A 21,578-nucleotide genomic window follows, 5' to 3' on the forward strand; every position below is an offset into this window, starting at 1 on the left:
GTGTAATACATTACCTGCAAATAGATTGTCACTAGTGTTTTAAAAATGCCGAGTCAAACCAGACTCGCCCGGTTTGACTCGAGAATCGGCACAGGTCGTGCCGGTTCCGGCATTATACACGGAATCGCCTGATTTCAGAGAGAACCGGGCGATTCTATACAGTGAATCGCCGATTCACTGTACCGAATCAATGAGTCCCATGAAGAACACAGGCTGCACAGTGTTCTTCACGGGTTTCTTCAAATTTTGTCTTTTTTTTTATCATTTTTCTTCTTTTTTTGCCTCGAGATTATTCAGGCTTTATGCAGCTTTTTTCAGCCCTTCATGCATTAAATGGCGGAAAAATTTCATGTTTTTTTATCATGAAAGTTGCAGGTTTTAGGGTCCGCTTTTCCTTTTGTTTCATGTCAAATAGGGCATGAATCTGTGAAAATTTTGAGGCATATTGATCGTAAATGCGTTCATTAGAAATTTCTATTACGAATTTGTGATTATCTTTGATAAAAATAGATTAATTTGGATATTGAAGCCACGGGTTCACGAAACCAGGTAAGAACTCTGCGTTTTTTTTTTTTTTTTTCCACCATTTGATCAATTTCAGTTCATAGTTCGAAAATAATCAGTTAAATTTGTAGGGTTTTAAATCTTTATTGTATCTTTTATCATTTACCATATTCAATTTTATTTAATTTACTCAATTACAACCTGAGTTTTTAGAAGAACACAGTGATGTCTGTGAAAAAAAATTTCTGCTGTTTTTTTTTTTTTTTTTCCGACTTTCGATCAATTGTTCATGATATATTACAAATAATGTGTTAGATTTCTAGGGTTTTTAATCGTGATAGTCTTGTTTATAATCAGATGTATTCAATTTGATCTGATTTATTCAATTTGAGCTTCATTTTTTAGATTCAATGACTGTTGTCTATGAAGAACTGCGTTTTTTTTTTTTTTTGCTCAATTTAATTGATTTGATTTGATTTATTGATGATAATGTGTTCATAATTTAGGGTTTTGATTCCTTATAGTGTTGTTTATCAAAATATGTACTCAATTGGATATAATTTATTCGTTTGGAGGTGGATTTTTTAGTTGAAATGACTGATGTAAGGTGGCTCTATGAAGAACAGATTTTTTTTTTTGTAATCCATGATCGAATTTTTTGAAAATTTGTGATTTTCGGAAAAGATGTGGAAATCGTGACAAGGTTTTGATCATCATGAGGTATTAAACCATATTTTTAATTTTTATTATTTGAGTTTGCTGTACTTTTTTTTTTTTTTTTTTTTATCCATGATCGAATTTTTTGAAAAATGATGATTTTCCTAAAAGATGTGAAAATCGTGACCAGGTTTTGATTATCATGAGGTAGTAAACCATATTTTTAAATTTTATTGTTAAAGTTTTTATTGAAAAAATTGTAATTTGATAGATTATTTATGCAAAAAAATGTATGTTATAATATTTTTAATGCAAAACTATATTTTTTTAATTTGTTGTTAATGCATTTTTGAGTTGCAATGACTGATGTTAGGTGGCTCTGTGAAGAATTGTTTTTTTCTTAATACATGATCGATTTTTTTTTAAAAGTCGTGATTTTCCGAAAAAAATGTGAAAATAGTGACCAGGTTTTGATTATCATGAGGTATTAAACCATAAATTTTTTTTTTATTGTTAAAGCTTTTGTTGAAAAAATTGTATGTTGATAGATTATTAATGCAAAAAAATGCATGTTATTATATTTTTAATGCAAAACTGTATTTTTTTAATTTGTTGTTAATGCATTTTTGAGTTGGAATGACAGACGTTAGGTGGTTCTGTGAAGATTTGTTTGTTTTTTTTAGTACATGATCGATTTCTTTTGAAAAATCGTGATTTTCCAAAAAGATGTGAAAATAGTGACCAGGTTTTGATTATCATGAGGTATTAAACCATATTTTTAATTTTTATTGTTAAAGTTTTTGTTGAAAAATTGCATGTTGATAGAATATTTATACAAAAACATACATGTTATTATATTTCTAATGCAAAACTGTATTATATTTTTAATGTAGTTTTGCATTAAAAATGTATTTTCAATTTTTAAAATTTTGAATGGAAAAAATACATGTTGTTAAATTGTATTATCATGAGGAATTAAAGTGAATATTATTGTAAAAAAATCATGGCATGTATAACAATTATATTATCTTGCATTTTTTCAATTTATTATTAAATTTTTAATGCAAAAAATGTATGTTATTGATAATTGAGTTGTAGCCATGTTTGGAGCTTGCATTTTGTATTATATTATCCTGTATGTTTGTAATTGATATGTACGGAAATATTATTGTCAATAGAAGTATTTTGCAATAACAAATAACAACAAATATAACCACATGAACTACCCCAACATATTATCACTACACATGGTGATTATTTTTCTTGTTGAATTGTCAGGTTAATTTTTAACTTTTTACATATTAAAACAGTTGAATCATGTCAAGATCTGCAGAAGACCCTGTATGGCAACATGGGGTCAAACTTGATCCCAACAAAAAAGACAAAATTATTTGTAATTACTGCCACAGAGTGATAAGTAGTGGGGTACATAGGTTCAAGCAACACTTGGCAGGGGTTAAGGGAGATGTTTCTGCATGCAGTAGTGTCCCTAGTAATGTAAAAAAACAGATGACGGCATTTCTTAAGGCTAACAAAGATAAGAAAATTGCCAAACATAGGATGAATGAGGAGATAACTAGTTTATATATGCCATCAAGCATGAATGATCCAGAAGAGCAATATAATAATGACCTGGAGATGGCCACAAAAATGAGTTTACATGAACAATATCAGAGGGAACATGGGTTTAGAATGCCCGGTGGTTATGATATAGGCATGAATGGTGGATCTAGCTCAGACATGCATGGTGGGTCTAGCTTGGACATGTATGGCGGGCCCAGCTTAGACATACATGGCGAGTCCAGGTCGAGCATGTATGGCGGGCCCAGCTCAAATATGTATGGAGGGGTTGGTGACAGTATGTGCCAACAAGAATCAAATGTTGAAAAAATAGTTCCTAGCTTATCTAGGAGTGCTAGTATTGCAGATCCTGGTCATATAGACTCATTTCTCTCAAAGCCTAAGTCACAATAGATGACCCTAAAAGGCATAGTTAAAGGTACAAGAAACATGTTGGGGAGATATGTTGGTAAATAGTTATAGAATAAAGGGATTCCCTTTGATGCAGCCAATAGCCCATATTTTCCACCTATGGTCAGTGCAATCTAGAGAGACGGGCCCTGGGTAAAACCCCTATCAGCATATGAGCTTAGTGAGCCAATATTAGATGAAGAGGTGGAGGAAGTTACAAAGTGGATTGAAGAATATAAATAGAGTTGGCCAAAGACAGGCATTACTCTCATGAGTGATAGTTGGTTGAATAAAGTTAGCAAAAATGAGTTTTTAAACTTCTAGGCCTATTCCCCAAAAGGTACAGCTTTTTTGTCTAGCAAAGACGTATCAGGGACGAAGAAGGATGCAAACTTCTACGTACGACTATATGATCAGATAGTGGATGAGGTGAGAGATAAGCATGTAGTCTAGTTTATTACGGACAATGCACGTGCATGTGTTTCTGCGGGCAGCAAGTTGATGGATAAGAGGAAGCATCTAGTATGAACCCCGTGTACTTCACATAGCATCGATCTTATGTTAGAGGAGATCGATGAGATCAAAATTGTGAAGGAGACTCTAAAGGAAGTAATGTTGGTGTCGAGATTTATATACAACCACTCTAAAATTTTATTTATGTTTAGAGAACACTCCAAGAAAAAAGAGATAATCAAGTTTGTCAACTTTGCGACCTATTACTTAGCTGTGGACTCCATTCGGGAATCTAAATGTGCATTAAAGATATTGTTTACATGTGAAGAGTGATTAAATGACCGCCTTTCGAAGTCCAGTACCGGTATAAAAGTGGACAACATAGTCTCAAATAGGAGGTTCTGGTCTCGATGTTCCAATGTCATAGAGGCTACTACCCCTTTGGTCACGGTGTTAATAATGGTGGATGCTGACAAGAAAGCTACCATGGGCATCTTTTATGAAGGTATCGAGAGGGCAAAATCAGCTATTGGGGAGAAGTGTAGTTTTACTAGCAAAGTAATCGAGATTATAAAAAGGAGGTGGAACACCAAATTTGGACGTCCAATTCATTATGCTGGTACATATATATTTATATCATTAGAATGTTTGATTTTAAATCATTTTTTTATGAAATTATAAATGACATTTTTCTGTCTACATATTTTCTAGGTTACTACTTCAACCCAAAATTTTTCTATTTGACCCCTGAACATCCCTTCAAGATTATGGAAGGGGTCAGATACTTTATTGCAAGGTTGGAGAGAAGCCGTCGAAACCAAGTAGCAGCAATACAATAGGTATTATTTAATGTTTGGGTAAGAACTTCATTGAGTTGTTATACTTGTGAGGAATAATGCACTAAAACGAAATATATTTGTTTTAGCTTGCTATGTATAAGGATGCTATAGGATCCTTCGGAACTAGACTTGTCAAGAATTCTCGAACTAAGATGGATCCAGGTTATCCCCTAGCTAATATTTTGTTTATTCATATATTTAATCTTATGAATTGTTCTTGGCCTTACAATGCTTTTTGCATTTTAATCCAGCTGAATGGTGGGAGATATATGGTACTGATGCACCTCACCTAAAGAGGATAGCAATCAAGGTGCTCTCCCAAACATGTTCTGTTACTGGCTGTGAGCGCAACTTGAGTATGTTCCAATAGTTGCACACTATTAGGAGGAATCGACTCGCTTTGGAGAAGTTTCATAAACTAGTCTACGTTCATTATAACTTAAACTCCGAGAGGGATAAATAAGAAGGAAGCATGAAAACTATGGGCCGATAGACTTAGACACAATATTTGTCACAGACACAGCAGACCAATAGGTAGTAGAAGAGGCGGAGCCAGTGTTGCACAAGAGAGCATTCCTTGAGGCTATCGATGAGGAAGATCTTGAAGAAGGTGATGAGCAGCATGAAAGATGAAGCAGCCAGCCAATGTATCTACAATTCGTCGGAGATGTCGGTGATATTGCACCTAATGAGGGAGAGTGGGAAGGGGGTCTAAGAGAAAATGAGAGAGATGATGATTTTGATGCCACCCTATCCCAGCCATATTATTCACATATCGAGTCACAATAGCAACAGGGTAGGGATAAACACGACAGTGTAGGTGAGCATGAAGGATAGACAAGCTTTGGGGATTTTGGATTGGGAAACACAACAGAACACTAACACTCAGGGATTTGGGTATAGTTAGACGCCTGCTAATATCGATGATTCATTTTTAGATAGAATCAATGAATTGTCAAACGAATTCAATCAATGGCACCAGCGTGACCAAGAAGAAGAACTACGTCCTCTGTCATTTTATTTTTAGATCGTATGTTATTAATTGTATGCTTTATTGTAGTCCATGTATGTTAATATACTTATTCCATGATAATTCTATATTTATCCTTTTGTGTGATGTAAATTAAATGGTAAATAATAGTTCATGCAGGGAAATAACATATCAATATTCGCATATTCATGCAAAGAAATGAAAATTCTTAATGGAGTACCCACATTTCTTATTGAATTCCTAAAAAACAATATTTATAATGAATTTTAATAAATTTTTGGATTTTTTTGAAGCTTTAATTTGACCGATTCAGCCGATTCCCGATCTAATTCGCCGATTCGCCAATCCAGATCAATTTTTGAGGTGCTCGATCAAGGTCACCGATCCGCTTTTTAAACCATTGATTGCCACTATTTGAGTAGTATTTAAATGCAACCTGAGAAATACATTGCTATTGTTTGGCTATGTATGGAAGAAATATGAGAAATGCATTACCATCCAAATATGAAAAATATGGTTATGTTTGCCTAACATGATTAGATTTTGGTTTCAACATGATAAGTCATTGGAATAATATGATTAGAATAACATGATTTTATTGTGATAAGCCTTATTTTTATTTATTTTTTATAGATCTTTCTATATATAATTTCAAATAAGTAATAAATTTATGATACCAAAATCAAAATATTTATGGTACAAGTTTAAAAATGGGACCAAGTTTGATTAGTAAACTAAAAGGTTTGGTAATTGCATGGGAAAATTTTGAAGCATTGGAGGAGACTAAAGATGCATCTTATTTTAATTGCGCTTTTACTGATAGGATTATATTGTGTGGAAATTTTTTATTATGATTGTGTTATGTAATTTTTCATCGATTATCAATTATTATTTTTATTATTTTTGTTTTTATACGAGAGCTGATGGCGGGCTACACCCTAAATTGGGAATAGAGGGATGTAAACAATTTTTTATTATGATTGAAACAGAAAATTGTGTATCATCAAGTTCTACAACTGTTCAAATCAATTTTGATTTTACCTTACTTTCACTTACCAATTTTTGTTTTTATATAAAAGGGGCTACAACCAAATTGAGGATAGATGGATGTAAATTTTTTTTTATTATGATTGTGGTAGAAAATTATCCTGGTCAAATCAATTTAGATTCCCCTTTTCATATCCCTTACTTTCACTTTCTGCTGACCTTAATAATTATACAATATAATGTATATTTAAGAGAGTAAAAACGTTTTTTTAAGCGGGGATAAGGAGATTTCTAAAGATTACTTCAAACATTAGCCGTTAACTTCATAATAGATTTTTCACCTCTGATTGTGTTCAATGGATTTCGTGATTTTTGAAAAAGGTAATATCGGATATTGTCTTTCTATTTCATTACTATTAAAATGTACCCCAAACAGTATAAATATCATATTTCCTTGTAATCTATTGTCACGTAATAGATTTCCACGTATCCAATCGGCACTTAATCTCTCTCTCAATCTCTCCCTACTAAAAAAAAAGATATTTCATCATCTCTCATCATAAACCCTTATCTTTTTCAAAAAAAACCTCTTTCATCATCTATCATCATAAACCATCAAACCCCAAACCAAAAGCCTATCATGCCCCACCTTATCTTATGAGAAAACAATTTATTTATCTCTCTCTTAAGTTCATTTCTTTATTGATATCTCACAAGGATTTTTTAGCTCAAAAATATTTTTCAGAAAAGAGAGTGGTATGATGTTTGTCTCTATGTTTATGTAATATATTTTTCAAATTGTAATATGATTTTTTGACATATAGAAAATAAGTGGTTTGATCGCCTTTGATTTTTTCAAATTGTAGTTCTGATGTATGTTGATTGCTGTTTTTTTTTTTTTTTTTTCAACGCCACTCATGAAATTTAAATTTCCAAAACTAGTGAAATCAAGTAGTTTTATAAACATTTGAAAATTTTGAAAATGGACATTTAAAGAAATACCATACAAGATTTACTATTTTCGGAACTTGAAATAAATTTTTTAATATCCATATATTTCGAGGTTGACATGATCATTTGGAGATTTTTGTAGTGTTAAGACAATCATTTGAAGATTATGGTATATTGGCAAAATATAACTGTTTTAAAAGTAAAAATATTATATAACTTATTAATAAAATGATAAAATAAAAAGAGATTTCCTTTTTTATTTTTCTTTAAAACTTTCTATATTTTTATATTTTATAAATTTAATTTTCCCAATTACCAAATTCCAAACGTAAATTGAAAAATAGCAAAATATTTGTTGTGAAGACGTTTTTTTCCCTTTACGTTTAAATTTTATTGTCCACCAAACATATTTCTTATATATTTTCTTAATTTTTTTGGATTTACCTTTGATAAATGGATTCTACATATTTTAGGATGTCTATTAATATCTAATAGGAAATATATTAATTACCATAAATATAATTCATATCAATAAAAAATATAATATGTAATTAGAGTTATTTGATAAGTGACGTTCATACCAAAGTAGAAAATAAATTATTTATTAAAGTCTTATATTTGATAAGAGTAATATTTAACACCAAATGTATTATATACTATTATTACCATTAATAGAAATAATAATATTTTTTATGTTTATATAATATGTAATAGAAACTACAATTTCTTTCTCTCTTTTTCTTCTTTTTTTTTATATTTTTTATTTCTAAATTTTCCTAAATAATATTTACTTATAAAGATCAAAATGTAAAAAAAAAAGAAAATTCCTTCACCGTTTTTCTCTAATCATTTTTTTATTTTTCTTTTGCTTGCATTTTCTATTTATGCCTTTTTCCAATTCAAAATCCAAACCTAAATTTAAAAAATTTCTACTATATCTAGAAATGGATCCATTATTCAAAAAAAAAAAGTGTAAGTTTTTCGTTATGCAAAAAATTTCGGTGGACAGCATGGATTTCCGACCCGAAAACTAGGGGAAAAAAAAGCGAGCAAAAAAGGGGATCGGAATTCTAAGTTTCAACCAGAGGCCATCATGGAAAACAATAAAAAATACAAAGAATTGACATGTAAAAAAAAATCCGAGAGTATTTTTTATCTAGTGACGTTTAGTGCCTCCTCGAGCCTCATTCTAACAATATGTTTTCTTTCCTAAAATGGATGACCAATCAGGAACACCATTCTCTAGGGGTTCTATAGTTTTTTTCTTCTTTTTTTTTTTTTCAATTTTCTTCCTAGAAGCTAAGATGATGTTTGGACCAACAAAACAACTGCTCCAATGCCCTAAAATAGAGTAGGGAATACTGTTCTTGTGTGGTCTTTCAAGGATCAAATGTTTTCCCTTATATCTTTCCATGTTATAAATAAGTAGAGCATTTTTCAATCTTGGCATAGGGCGATCCTGAAAAACTTGAAAAACTAGGGTTTGGGTCACAAAATATGGCCTAAAGGCCTAAGGATCAAATGTTTTCCCTTATATCCTTCCAACATTTTTCAGTCTTGGCAATGGCCCAAGGAACCTGGCCTACTCTGATCCCGAAAAACTAGGGTTTACGCCACAAAATATGGCCTAAAGGCTTGGATGCTACGGCCTGAGGAGAGAGGTAGGTCGGGATTAGGCGAAGGCCATGATAGGGCTGGGCCGATCCCCATGTTTTTTTTTTTCTCTCTTTTTTTATTCAAGTCTAGGGCCAGGCCTCCGGCCTAGTGTAGGACGGGATGACCCTATAAGGTTATGCGTAGGGATCGAGTCAAGGTTGGCCCGGCCTAGGCCCGGTCCGTTGTTACCACTCGACCCTTTGCCATGCAGGCATTTACTCTTCTTTTAAGACCATGTTCGCCTCAAGGAGGTTTTGGTGGTCCATAACTCACACACATCTTGACGATCCGGAATGGGCCTAGTCTCTTTTTACCTATATATACAGCACAACCATCTATAACTTACATCTTAATCTCAAATTGAAAACAAAATAAAGACAGATAAATATCATATCAAGGATTTCTCAATTAATTTCTTGTACTTTTTTCCCATTATTTAATATATTCTACAAGTAAAATGGAGTGCCAATCCCATCAAGCTAGTGATTAGAAAATTGGAAAGTGTCCTGAGCCAACGCTCCAATCTTCTTGGTCTGAATCAGGTGAATCTCGAGTCTGATTGGGAGACATAACAAAGAAATTAAAAAAAATAAAAGATGGAGAATCAAGATGGTTCCAAGGTTTCTCGAACTGGAATCCCCCACCTCCCAATACCGATCCAACTTGGATGATTCCTAGTCAAATGGGTGATATTTCATCTAAGGCTCAATTACAAATTTGTTTTGAGCTTGCTTCATAAAAACTCTCATGGCCTAAAGAGATCAATTACATAAAGACCCTAGTTTGCAGCTACACTCTCCTACGACCTCCATTTTTTCAAAAACCAAGTGGCTCTTATGGCTAAGTTCCTAAGGGTCGAGGGACTCTTGTTACATATACCAAATACAGAGGGATTTTAGCTTTGAATGGCAAGTCTCTAGCAATTGGGAGCACAAAATCACCTATGAGCGATCATTCTATTTGCACGAACCACAAATCGGCTCACACATGGGTTGTATTTGAGTGGCTGATGCACATCCTGAAGTAATATCCTTGTATATGGCTTTGTTGATGTCGCCTAGAAGTTGCGTCGGAGAATCAAAGACATTGGTTCCATTGTAGAACATTTGGAATATTTTGAGAATTCTAAGATGAATCTTTCTACATGGGCTTGGCAAACTATTTTCTTCCTCAATCAAAAGTTTCTCCAATAGCCTTCTTTCCTTCTGATCCAAAATCTTCTTCAAGTTGTCAATTACATCTTGGGTTGTTTGTCTTCGATTTTGTCTCAAAAGCAAGGAAACAAAGTTGGGTTTGCACTCCTTGATTTCCCTCTGAAATTGAAATTATGTAACAAAGAAACATCAGTTCCATTACTTGTATACACCTCGAAGTTTTTTAGTAATCCAAGCGGCGATCTTTTACTTTTCCAGTTGAATGAAAATTTCAAGTAAAAAACTTAGAAATTGAGTACCTCATAGCTTTGCATGTCGTTCAAGAGGCGCGTAGAAAGCGTGACTAGTTCTAGAATCTTCTTATGATGATCATGGTGGATTATTTCATTTGATATTTCCAGACCAACCAAATAAACACCAGGGAGAACGATCTGTTCTAGCCCAATTGATTCCATTGCAACTTCTCTATATTCCTCTACGGAGGGGATATAACTATTCCTGATCCACTCAGCTTCTTTAAGCCATGCTTTAATGGCTTTATACCACTGCATTGCATCACGCGATTATTGGTAATTCAAATCAGAAAAAAGGAAATTTTATCACCGTTACGACGGATAGAAGGAGCTTACTATTTGTCTAAGATGGTCCGTTATGTCTCGCGCCTGCTGATGAAAGGCTTGCTTGGCAATGGTGTTTATATGGTCATCTAGTGCACAAAAGAGAACCTTGGCATGTGCCGTTAGGCCTCCTCCATTCCATCTACAAGTCAATAGAGGACTAAGCTTAGTAATCCATGCTTCCTTCCCTTTTCTTAAGGATTAAAACTGTACATTTGTTTGATAAAACAGTACCCAAGAACCATTTTCTTTATTTTTTCTTTTCCTTTTTGTTTCTTATGGATTTTGGACTGAAAAAAGATGTAATCAATATTTCTCAAGCATACATAGAGTGCATATAACATTTGTTATAATTTATATACTTGAGGTTGCCTTGAGAAGGGTACATCCCCAAAATTTTGGGTTCTAAAAACATTCCTAGATAACGTTTTACCTGAGGAAGAGAATGGAGGGAGCATATAATCATTTGGCAATATCTAGATGGTCTCTTATCTAGCCTAGATTGTCCCAGGCTTTAAAATAACTAAATGAACCACCAATTGTGACAAAAATATATGCAAGAAGATCACTATTTTTGGTATAAATAGGTCACAATCGCGCTTAGCTATTAGATGGGAAATTGAACGGTCGAAATACTTTAGGTTGAGCTTAAATTTCAAGTGAACTTTTCTCAAACTTAGTGACATATCCCTAGTCCCCTAATTTCACATCAGTTGATTGGAAGTGATTGTGACATTCTTGTATTCAAGATAAACAAATTTATAGTAAACAATCCCTCTTTGACAAAAAATAATTTTTTTTAAAACAGTTAAAATTTGGATATAGAATAATGTTATATATGCTCCATTTTCCCTCTTGCATTGCATGTCGACAAGTATTTGTGTATGTGCTGGGTGAGTTTATCGAATTATGGTACATATTGGCACTTATATAAATGTGTCAGCATCTATTTTTTTGCAACTAAGGGCACATGGTAGAGTGCATTCAGATAACTACAATTAGTTATTTAATGGAGGCCCTATATAATTTAAAAAATGGCTTAATAGAAGAAAATAATTTTACGCAAACAAATGCTAGAGTCTTTATACAACATTATTTTAAATTTAAATTTTTTTGCATTTTCTGAAATGTAAATTGTACTAGGAAAATATTGATATCTACTAACGCAATTACCAAACTATTGACAATATTAAGCAAAATATTATTCGTATCATAGATACGGTTTTAAAAGCATTATTTTGAAAAAAAAAAAAAAAACTAAAAATAGAAAGAAATGTTCTAGGTCTTTTTATCTTTTTTAGCATAAAATACATTATATTTTCAAGTTTGACATTTGTTATATTTTAATTATCTTCTCTTACATTTAAATGTGTGCGTATGTGTGCACGTATCATGGCCAGGTTTTTAGGTCAGTATACTGGACACTCAACATATGTACTAGACGAGGCACCTGTGTCCATGTCCATGTAACACATATACAGATAAAGCCTTCAGTCTATATATTCTATAAGAACAAAGTTATGAATGCATGGCACCTTTCAATTGCATCTGTGAAACTCTGTAATTCATCCATTGATCCATGAATGTCAAAGAAATCATCAATCACTGTGACAAGGATTCCACTCTTGGCTGAGGACATTCGTGCCAAGGACATGTTCGGCTCACAGATTGCAGCAGCTGAGGCAAAGAAGCAATATGTTGTTTTTTGTCGAGCAAACCCTAGGTCTTGGATGCCACTTTTCCTTACCCACCTATTCAAAGAAATTAACATGAGCACCTTATCAAAACCAGTCTGATATATTATGTATTTTAAATTATTATTTATATTTTTTTAAGGTTTTAAGATCGGATCAAATCAGTTCGATTGAGAATCCAACCGATTTTGACTAGACCAAACCTTTCATCAATTCGATGGCTAGTCGGACCCACTCAAAGGTAAACTTGGACCTCAAAGAGGAAAAGAGAAGATGTAGAATTACTTCTCAAGCTTTTCAATTTCGTCCCTGTACATGGACTGTCTCATACTGTAGTTTCTTTTAGCCAATTCTTCTAGAATATTGTGGGCTCGAGAAGGCAACCTATAAATGAAAATAGTGAGCACATTCTCTTTGTTTCTCCTCTCTTTTATGGTGAGTACGCTTGTTTTTTTGAAAGATATCTTCTGAAAAGTTGAATGTTTTTAAATCTTTTGGAAAGTTTGAATATTTTTAAATCTTTTGAAAAGTTGAATATTTTGTTCTGAAAAGTTTAAATAAGTTTTGGGTATTGTGTTTGATAACATATACATATTAACCATATAAATATAAATTAATAGCAAATATAACATAGTATAATATGTAATATAATATATTTTATATCATTTATTAATATATATTTGTATTATATATAACATATAATATAATATATTTATATATTATATATATAATATGAGTAGTGATCCTATGACCTTCCCACACTTATGTGTGTAGGACCATAAAGGATCACCATTAAATTTGACACAGATCTCTAGAAAAGTGTAGGATTTGACTTTTTTAGAGATCTGTATCAAATTTAATGATGATCATTTGAGATTCTACACACATGGGTTAAGAGGGTCTCATAGGGTAATTACTCATATAATATTTATATTATTATTTATTATATTATATAATATTTATTTAATATAATAAATATATAAATATAATATATAACCAATATATACTATATAATATAAATTATACTAATAAAATAAATATTATATAATATTATAAATTATAATATTATATTATATAATATTATGTCATAGCAATATTATATTATATTATACCATAATATTAATACTAATGGCATGTATTTATACAACAAAAAAGTTATGAAAGATTATGTTCCTACCCCCTAAAAATTTAATCTTTCATTTTTTAATAAAAGAATGGGAACTTTTATTGAAAGATTAGTTTTTGAACTTTTCATAGAAAGTGTGAAACAAACCCATAACTTTTTCATAATTTTAAAGAATACTTTTATAAAGACAAACACGCCATAATAGTAAATACAATTTCTCTCCCTCGCTTTTTTGTTTTTGTTTTTTTCTTGTGATATCTCATGGAACGTTGGTTCTCGTGAAATTGTTTTTCAAAAAATATTTTCATATAAAAAAAATCTTCATGTAGTTAAGCATGTAGTTAAGTGTGGAATATTCTTGTGATTGTGATTTACTCAACACAATTTCTCTCTCTTTTCTTTGATTGTGAGAGGAGACCTTAGTTAGCGAAGACAACCAAGAATATAAATTCCAATGAAATGTTACCTAAAATAGGAACCATTTCCCATCCACAACATGACTCCTTCTTCAAATCGTTCGATGTGCCGCCGGTGCACCAAATGGTCAAGTCGGGCAAGCCATGGAACTCTCAGCTCATATTTGATCTATGTTGCCATGCAACCATGCAGATTAGCTTAACCAGTACTTTAAAACAAAAGCAAAAGAGTTTATGTAAAGCGGCAATCTTATACTATAGAAGTAAGATGCCCCTCAAAAAATCATGTAGAAAAGAGTGTTATAAAGTTGTAAAATCTTTAAATTGACTATCTTGATTTCGAGAAGTATGGATATTAAAAAAAATAAAGTTTGAGTCTTAAAAATAATGCATTTTCTAACAAGTTATCTGGACCATTTATTTTCAAATGATTATAGATCTACTCGATCTTCATAGTTTTTGAAATTTTAACTTTCAGAATTAGGTTTGAATATGGATTTTCAAGCCATTTAAAGTTTCCAATGCCAAAAATACATTTTCCGGCAAAATTTAGATGCCCATCTTACTTGCATAGTACAAGGTGGGTACCTTATACAAACCTCGCCCATTAAAAATTTATCATGATGAAAAAAGAAAAAAAAATGTCATAACTTGAAGTTGCTCGGGTTGGACTGGATATGGAGCAAGGCTAAGTCAGATTGAATATGGAGCATGGCAATTCTGGTCCAGAAACCATAGACTCATTGAATCGAGTCGCCTGAGTTGAACCAGGAGACTCGGGCTTGGAATTTTTGAGCCTCAATCCACCTAACCCAAATAATACGTATAAATGGCACTACTAATCTGTGCATTCCTATAGAAAAGACGTCTTGGAGGCTACACTTTAAGGAAAATGCTTATATAAGGCCATCAACCTTATACTACAAAAGTACGGTCCACCTTAAAAACTGTTATGAGGCTGTAAAGCCCTCCTGTTATCATATCAACCTCGAGATATATGAATTTAACAAAATAAATAAATAAATAAAAAGATTTCAAGTCTTAAAAATACTGCATATTGTAATACGATATCTAGATCGTCCATTTTCTATAATTTTAAATATTTATATATCTACTCGATTTACACCATTTTTTGGAACTTTGAATGTCATAATTAGGAGCATAAATATATTTTTCAGGCTATCATAGGGCTTCTTGTGCGAGAACTGTATCTTTCGGCAGGGTTTGGAGGTACGCATTACTCTAATTATTTATGGTCAACGCCTTATATAAACCCCCCCCATTTATTTAATCTATGTGAAACTAATAGTGTGTTTTAAGAGAAGGAATCATTTCTTGACCCACTAGGGTCCAAGCCCCTGTCGGGAAGCTCAGACTTGGCCTAGTATATTAGAGACTAAGCTATCTAAAAAATTAACAATAAAATATTGATAACCAGCAGAGTTCGGTCGGTTTCAATGGTTTTAGTTTCACACTTGGCAATCTGCCGAGTCAGAACTCACTGGAGCATGAATAAGACTAGTTGAGTTTTGATTAGCTGATCTGAAAAGAATTAGTTTAGTCAACCCCAAATAGTTTGGACAAAGCTCAAATGATGATGATGGTGATCTAGAGAAAATTAATGACTCTCCTAACCTCATCTTGAAGATTGTTGACAGTACTGAAATTTTCCCATATATTATTGGACATTGCCTTCTCTAACAGCATTTTGGAGAAGGACCTAGCCTTTTCAAGTTCAATTTCTCTATCAAACATAAGATGAGATGCCTTGTAAACACTTAGCATGGAGCTCAAGTATTCCTCATAATTCTCTTCCACATGTGATCTAATTTCCATGTTGTCCAAATACCAGCAAAACCTACCTGCACATAGATGAGAATTCCATTAATTGCAAGGGGTGATATGCATGGATCAAGATGTTTTCTTTTCTTTCTTTTTTTATTTTTTTATTTTTTATTTATTAAGGATCATAATGCTGTTTAATTGTTGTAAAAAGATTATATGTTGTCACAGGAACATATTGTCCATGCACTCCCACGGGTAAAATCCTATCTAGGAGTATTTTTAGGAACTCGATATTTGAGAATGTAGCATTGCTACCCACCTCAAAAAAAGAACAGAAAAAGTTATATTATGAACTCTTTATATGCTTGGAAAAATAATGTGTTGAGAATCCAATCTTTAGATGGCTAGGTCTAAGTGTTCTAGGAAGTCAAAATCCATTTTCTTTTTCCTTCTTTGCTTATTTCAAAATTCTCATTCGAATATTTTAAAATGTATCTCAAAAATTTCGGATTGAAAGAAATCTTGTTAAGCAACTCTTTTGACAGAAAGAGTAAATGTATAATGTATCCCTGCAAAGCAGTTTTTGAAAATCAATCCCTGAGTTGAACTGTAACAGGCTAGGAGCCATTCCCATTTTTTTCCTAACTTGGGACTTGGCCTAATGCACCTAGAAAGCATATTAGGAAATTTTTTTATTATAAACTATTATTTTTATAATGATTTGAAGTTCCTAGACCTTGTCCAAACATTTTAACTTTCGAAATTACCTTTTGATATTTTTTTGCTTATTTTTCTAAATTTGGTTGAGTCTATGACTGGGATGGTTCGACTCTGAACCCGTGGGTGACCAGTTTGACCCCATTGATCCAAATTTTTAAACAACATAAAGGAGTACCCTACATGAGCTCTACTTGTTTATTAAAGCACATACTACATAATAAATAAGCAACACAAATCACAAGGTCCTAAACTGAAGTTGGAGGAGAAAATTAAGTTAAACATTTACACAAACACACACACACAACAAAGAAGAAGAAGAAGAAATGCCTACTTGGAGACACATTGTAACCATGCATGCGTAGAAGTCTGAAGGCTAAGGAGTCCATGCAAATTTGTTTCTTCTCAAACTGCTCCCATGTTGTCCCTTGACCTTTCTCCATCCACATCCTGCAATTAAGTAGAAAAACTTACAAAAACCCTCTTTTTGTAACACTTTTCATAAACCCAATTACCCTTCTTAATTGGTATCTTTTCCTTGATTCACAAACTAGTGTTTAAAACGTCTGTCTAGGCTGTGACTCTCCAAGGGCCCATGCCCGAGCCCGAGCCCAAAGCCCATTCTCCTTGGACCGACTGGGACTCAGATGATTCCATGGGTTTTTAGGCCTTTTGCTCTGAATTTGGGCCAACTCAGGTGAGTCTCCAGTCAGCCCGATGATTTTTAAAAGGAAAAAAATATCAGAAAAGGGGTTTAAAGCCTCTTCCAATATTCTAAACAGATCAAAAGGTTAAAAATTACAGTTAAAGGTATGTTTTTGAATTTCTATATTAATTAGGTACATCCTCAAAAAATTGTTGAGAAGTTTCAAATGTCTAGTGTTGGGAAGCCAGAAAATTGGGGGTAATCGATAATTTTACCCTCAATTGTCATTTAATTAAGACATATTTGGGGGTAAAATTACCAAAGTAACCCTAGTTGTTCTAGCATCCAACACTGAATATAGTTGACTTAGGAATTTTTTGACATTTTTTGAGGATATATCTTATTGCTAAAGAAACTTAAAAAGCATTCTCTCAAGTGTAATATGCAATATTTGGATCCCTTTAGGGATATTATAACCTCTTTTTTAATATTTTTCCTCTTCTAAACATTGCTATGAAGGTTTGAGTACACATTACTTACTTGTAGATACCACCTAACATTTCTTGTATTTCCTTAGTAAAGTATTCTCCCAACCCTAAATTCTCCAACAGATCAACCATTAACAGCTTTGTGAACTCTCTATCCATGAGATGCAATGGCAGGGCTTCAAGGTGATGCAATAGTGGTGCTTGAAGAGCTTGAGCATTTCCTTCCCTAGAAAGAGTTATTGTGATCATGAGTTACATTGAAAGAATCATGGTGGAATTAAGAGTGAAAGAGATTAAGAGTACCTTTGAAGAATATTATCCCTCTCTTTAAAGACAGATTTAACTAGGTCTGGAACACCTTTGGGAAAGATCTCTAACCCTTTGCTATTTGCTAGCTCAATCATGGCTGGAAGAATGATGGTAAACCTTTGAGCACCTGAGAGTTGAGATTGTTCAAGTAGGAGCTTGTTTATGTTCCCATGAATGAACTCCAGCCCTGAAAGTTCATGGTTTTAATAGCATCAATCAATCAAATTTAAAAGTTGGAATAGGGGTCCGACTCGGTCCCGTGAGAGTTGAGAAACCGAGTCAGATCATGTTATTCCGATTGGTATCGCCTGATTCAAGGTGTAAGATAACAAATACACCAAAAAGATAGAAAATAGGGAGAATAGGGGTGAGTTTGGGTCCCTAGAACCAGAATAGCTCACCTCCTGATCCAATCCGAATTAGGCGATTCCTAGCTAGGTTGAAGATTCTTAAATCATTAGCACCAATATTAGTTTAGGCCAGTTAAGGGAGATTGAGCTCTCGAAATTTGTAACAATTTAAAGGGAATATAAAAGGTATTAGAAGTGGCTAATAAAATTATTAATGAAGAAAAACATTCATGGAAATCAAGCCACATTTTGTCAAATATTCCTAGTTTGGTTGATCTGGGTTGAGTTTTAAGCTTAAAAAAAATTATTAGATGGTTTGTTTGGAATCAAAATACTAAGATCATGCTTGTTCATCTTGAAAATCATTTGAAAACAAAGGGAAAATTGGTTTTGTGCCCAAAAGATTCTAAAAATTAGTGTGCTCATTGCTCCGAATCTATTCCGACTTTAAGACTGATTCCGACTTTAAGACTGATTCTGGAACATTCATTTGATGGACAATCAAACTAAGATTTAAAAGTCTCAAAATTATATTTTAATACAATTAATTACAATGTGTATCAAAGATGAAACCAAAAGTTTTTTTGGAAAATATAATTAAAAAGGTTAACAACTCTAAAAATATCACTGAAGGGGTCAAAAAATTACAAAGGACATACTTTTAAAATAATATGGTACGTCCTAAAAAAATGGTAAAAAATTTGCAAGTTGCCCATGCTCAACGTTGGAAAGTCAGAATAATTAGGTATTTAGGGATATTTAATTTTATCCCTAATTATCATTGGGTTAAGGCCTATTTAGAGATATAATTATCATAGTGCCTCTACTTGTCCAGTCTTTCCAACACTAGGGGCAATTTCGAATTTTTTAATATTTTTGTTGAGGATGTACCTGATTGATATAAAAATTTAATGTATAGTCTTAAATGTAATTTGTAATCTTTTGACCACTTTAGTGATATTGCCCCATTGGATCACAACCAAGACAATGTATGAGTTAGTTCACTGATGTTACCACCACCACTACTGGTCGAAAAATATGTAAAGCTCTAGCATTGATATGCATGCAAAAAGTGTTGAAACGCACTGGGCGAGTATTCGGCCCATGTGCGATTCAAGTACTTAGCCCAAGTCCGAGCAATTCAACCTGAATAGTGCCGAATACTATATTGCTAAAAAAAAGGGTAAAAAATTATAAGAAAATACAAAAACATCCAAACATGCAAAAAGTGTTGAAACGCACAGGGCGAGTATTCGGCCCATGTGCGATTCAAGTACTTAGCCCAAGTCCGAGCAATTCAACCTGAATAGTGCCGAATACTATATTGCTAAAAAAAAGGGTAAAAAATTATAAAAAAATACAAAAACATCCAAACAATAGGAAATTCATATCTAAAGTAAAATTAAGAAAACAAATCAAAATGAGGATAAAAAATAGTAAAAAATCAACTTGTGATAAGAGATATTTTTGAAATAATCTAAAAATATAGAAAAATATAAAAATAAATATTTATGGCCAAAACACTTTCCAATATTTTTCAAAATTATAAAAATATGTAAAAAAACATATAACAAATAATTAAAAAAAAAATTATGAATTTTCTTTTAAAAAAAAATTATGAGTTTTTTTTTAAAAAAAATTCCCGAGTGGGACACCGAACATGGTGCTAAGAGACGTACTACGCACTAACTTTGAAAAGTGGGGTAGCTTGAAGTAGAATGTAGGTTGGATGTATACTAATGTGAGTAACGTGGAGCCGGGGTAACCAAAAAGAGAAAGACTGTCCACATATCAAATGCAATGTTTGAAGAAAAATATGAAGTTTTTATGAGGCCTAGGCTTTATGAAAATAAAGTGAAGTCTCACTTGGAATCTTTGTTCGGAAAGCACTTCAGTGACTATGAACTTTGAAGCTAAAAAAATAATACGTCTTATTGATCCATGAACACTTATTTTTGGACGGTCTAGATAATGTATTACAATAGATGTTATTTTTAGGGTTTAATCTTTTTTTTTGTATAGCCATAATGATCAAAGTCTAGACGATCGATATGAAAGTTTGCTGAAGCCAAAATTGTAATTTTCACATTAAAGAACTCCCCCATATGATTAGGTGTGAGGTTTTTTCACACTGATCGATCCCAATGCACTTTTTCATTCCAATTGACAGTCAATTAGTGAGAAATCTTTCATGTGAAAATATATACATAAAAAAAAATTTCTTATAGAACCAAACATGAGGAAAGCATTGATGCATACCTTTCTCTATGCATTCATGCCCAACATTCCAACTCTTGAGGGCAATTATGCATGCAAATGTAGAAGGAAGGGACTCAATGGTGGGTGAGTTGTACTCATATCCCTCTCCCCAAAAGCCCCCTACCCTTTGATTCTCAATAATCCATTGTAAACACTTAGGAAACATGGAGCCTTTGGAACTCTTTTCACTGGGGAGCATGGCAAGACATGCAGTATCATAAGCAGATGAAAAAACACAAGAATAAACATCCATATCAACCATCATTCCTTTCATCTCTCTAACCAAACCTTCAATACACTCCTCCATTACTCTAAAGACAATCTCTCTCTCTCTAGAACTTAACCTCCAAAGACAATCTCTTTCTAAAACTTAAGACTCCAGAGACGATCTCTCTCTCTCTCTTTTTTGACACTAGGAATGATGCATAAGATTGCGTATTTATAGGGGTTCGGTGCATGAAAACAGAGAAAACGGGTGGGACCCGTCTTCCCCACTGAAATACCCAAAATATTTCGAAAATCACGTGTATACAAAACAAATTTCGCAAAATACAAAATGACTCGAATTGATTCAAAAATTACCCATCGATTTTAAAAAAAATTCAAAATACCGATACCATCCCCCGGACCGATTTTTGTTTTTAGTTTTATTCGTTGTATCCTATGTTTTATGACATTTGGTGACCAATATGAGGTTCTCATTTTCGAACGGGTAAGATTATAGTCTTATACCACGTTACAGGCAATCTGATGTTTCCATCATCGTACGGCCCAGATTGTCATGTTTCACCATATTACAAGCGGCTCAAAGTCTCCATCCTCAGACAATATATAATATGATTGAACACCACAATGTGGGTAGTCTGAGGATGGGGACTTTTAACTACCGACTCGATTGAGCTTAAGTAAATAGTTGAAGATCTCCATCCTCAAACCGCTTATAATATGAGCAGTCAGAGAATGGGGACCTTGGACCAATCGTCAACCGTCTTAAAACGTAGGACACAA

At 32.9% G+C, this 21,578-nt stretch overlaps 1 protein-coding gene across 2 annotated transcripts; it reads right to left on the reverse strand.

Annotated features, from left to right (window-relative positions):
• Positions 1–9,409: 9,409 nt before the first annotated feature.
• LOC18448689 (S-linalool synthase) lies at positions 9,410–20,991 on the reverse strand. 2 transcript variants are annotated; one of them, XM_020676243.2, is made up of 11 exons: positions 20,571–20,991; positions 17,956–18,148; positions 17,705–17,878; positions 16,853–16,968; positions 15,652–15,878; positions 14,067–14,185; positions 12,760–12,858; positions 12,316–12,531; positions 10,793–10,922; positions 10,463–10,708; positions 9,410–10,322 (listed from the first exon to the last, which is right to left on the reverse strand). In XM_020676243.2, exons 1-11 carry the CDS (start codon positions 20,875–20,877, stop codon positions 9,966–9,968), a joined length of 2,184 nt encoding a protein of 727 aa, XP_020531902.1. In that variant the 5' UTR covers positions 20,878–20,991; the 3' UTR covers positions 9,410–9,965. The 2 variants fall into 2 exon arrangements, with proteins under 2 accessions (XP_020531902.1, XP_011628779.2); XM_011630477.3 differs by lacking the exon at positions 12,760–12,858.
• Between the last annotated feature and the right edge of the window lie 587 nt (positions 20,992–21,578).

This window comes from Amborella trichopoda, chromosome 6 (genome assembly GCF_054954075.1).
Source record: "Amborella trichopoda isolate Santa Cruz 75 chromosome 6, AtrichopodaSantaCruz75HAP2 v2.0, whole genome shotgun sequence".
NCBI classification, from domain to species: domain Eukaryota; kingdom Viridiplantae; phylum Streptophyta; class Magnoliopsida; order Amborellales; family Amborellaceae; genus Amborella; species Amborella trichopoda.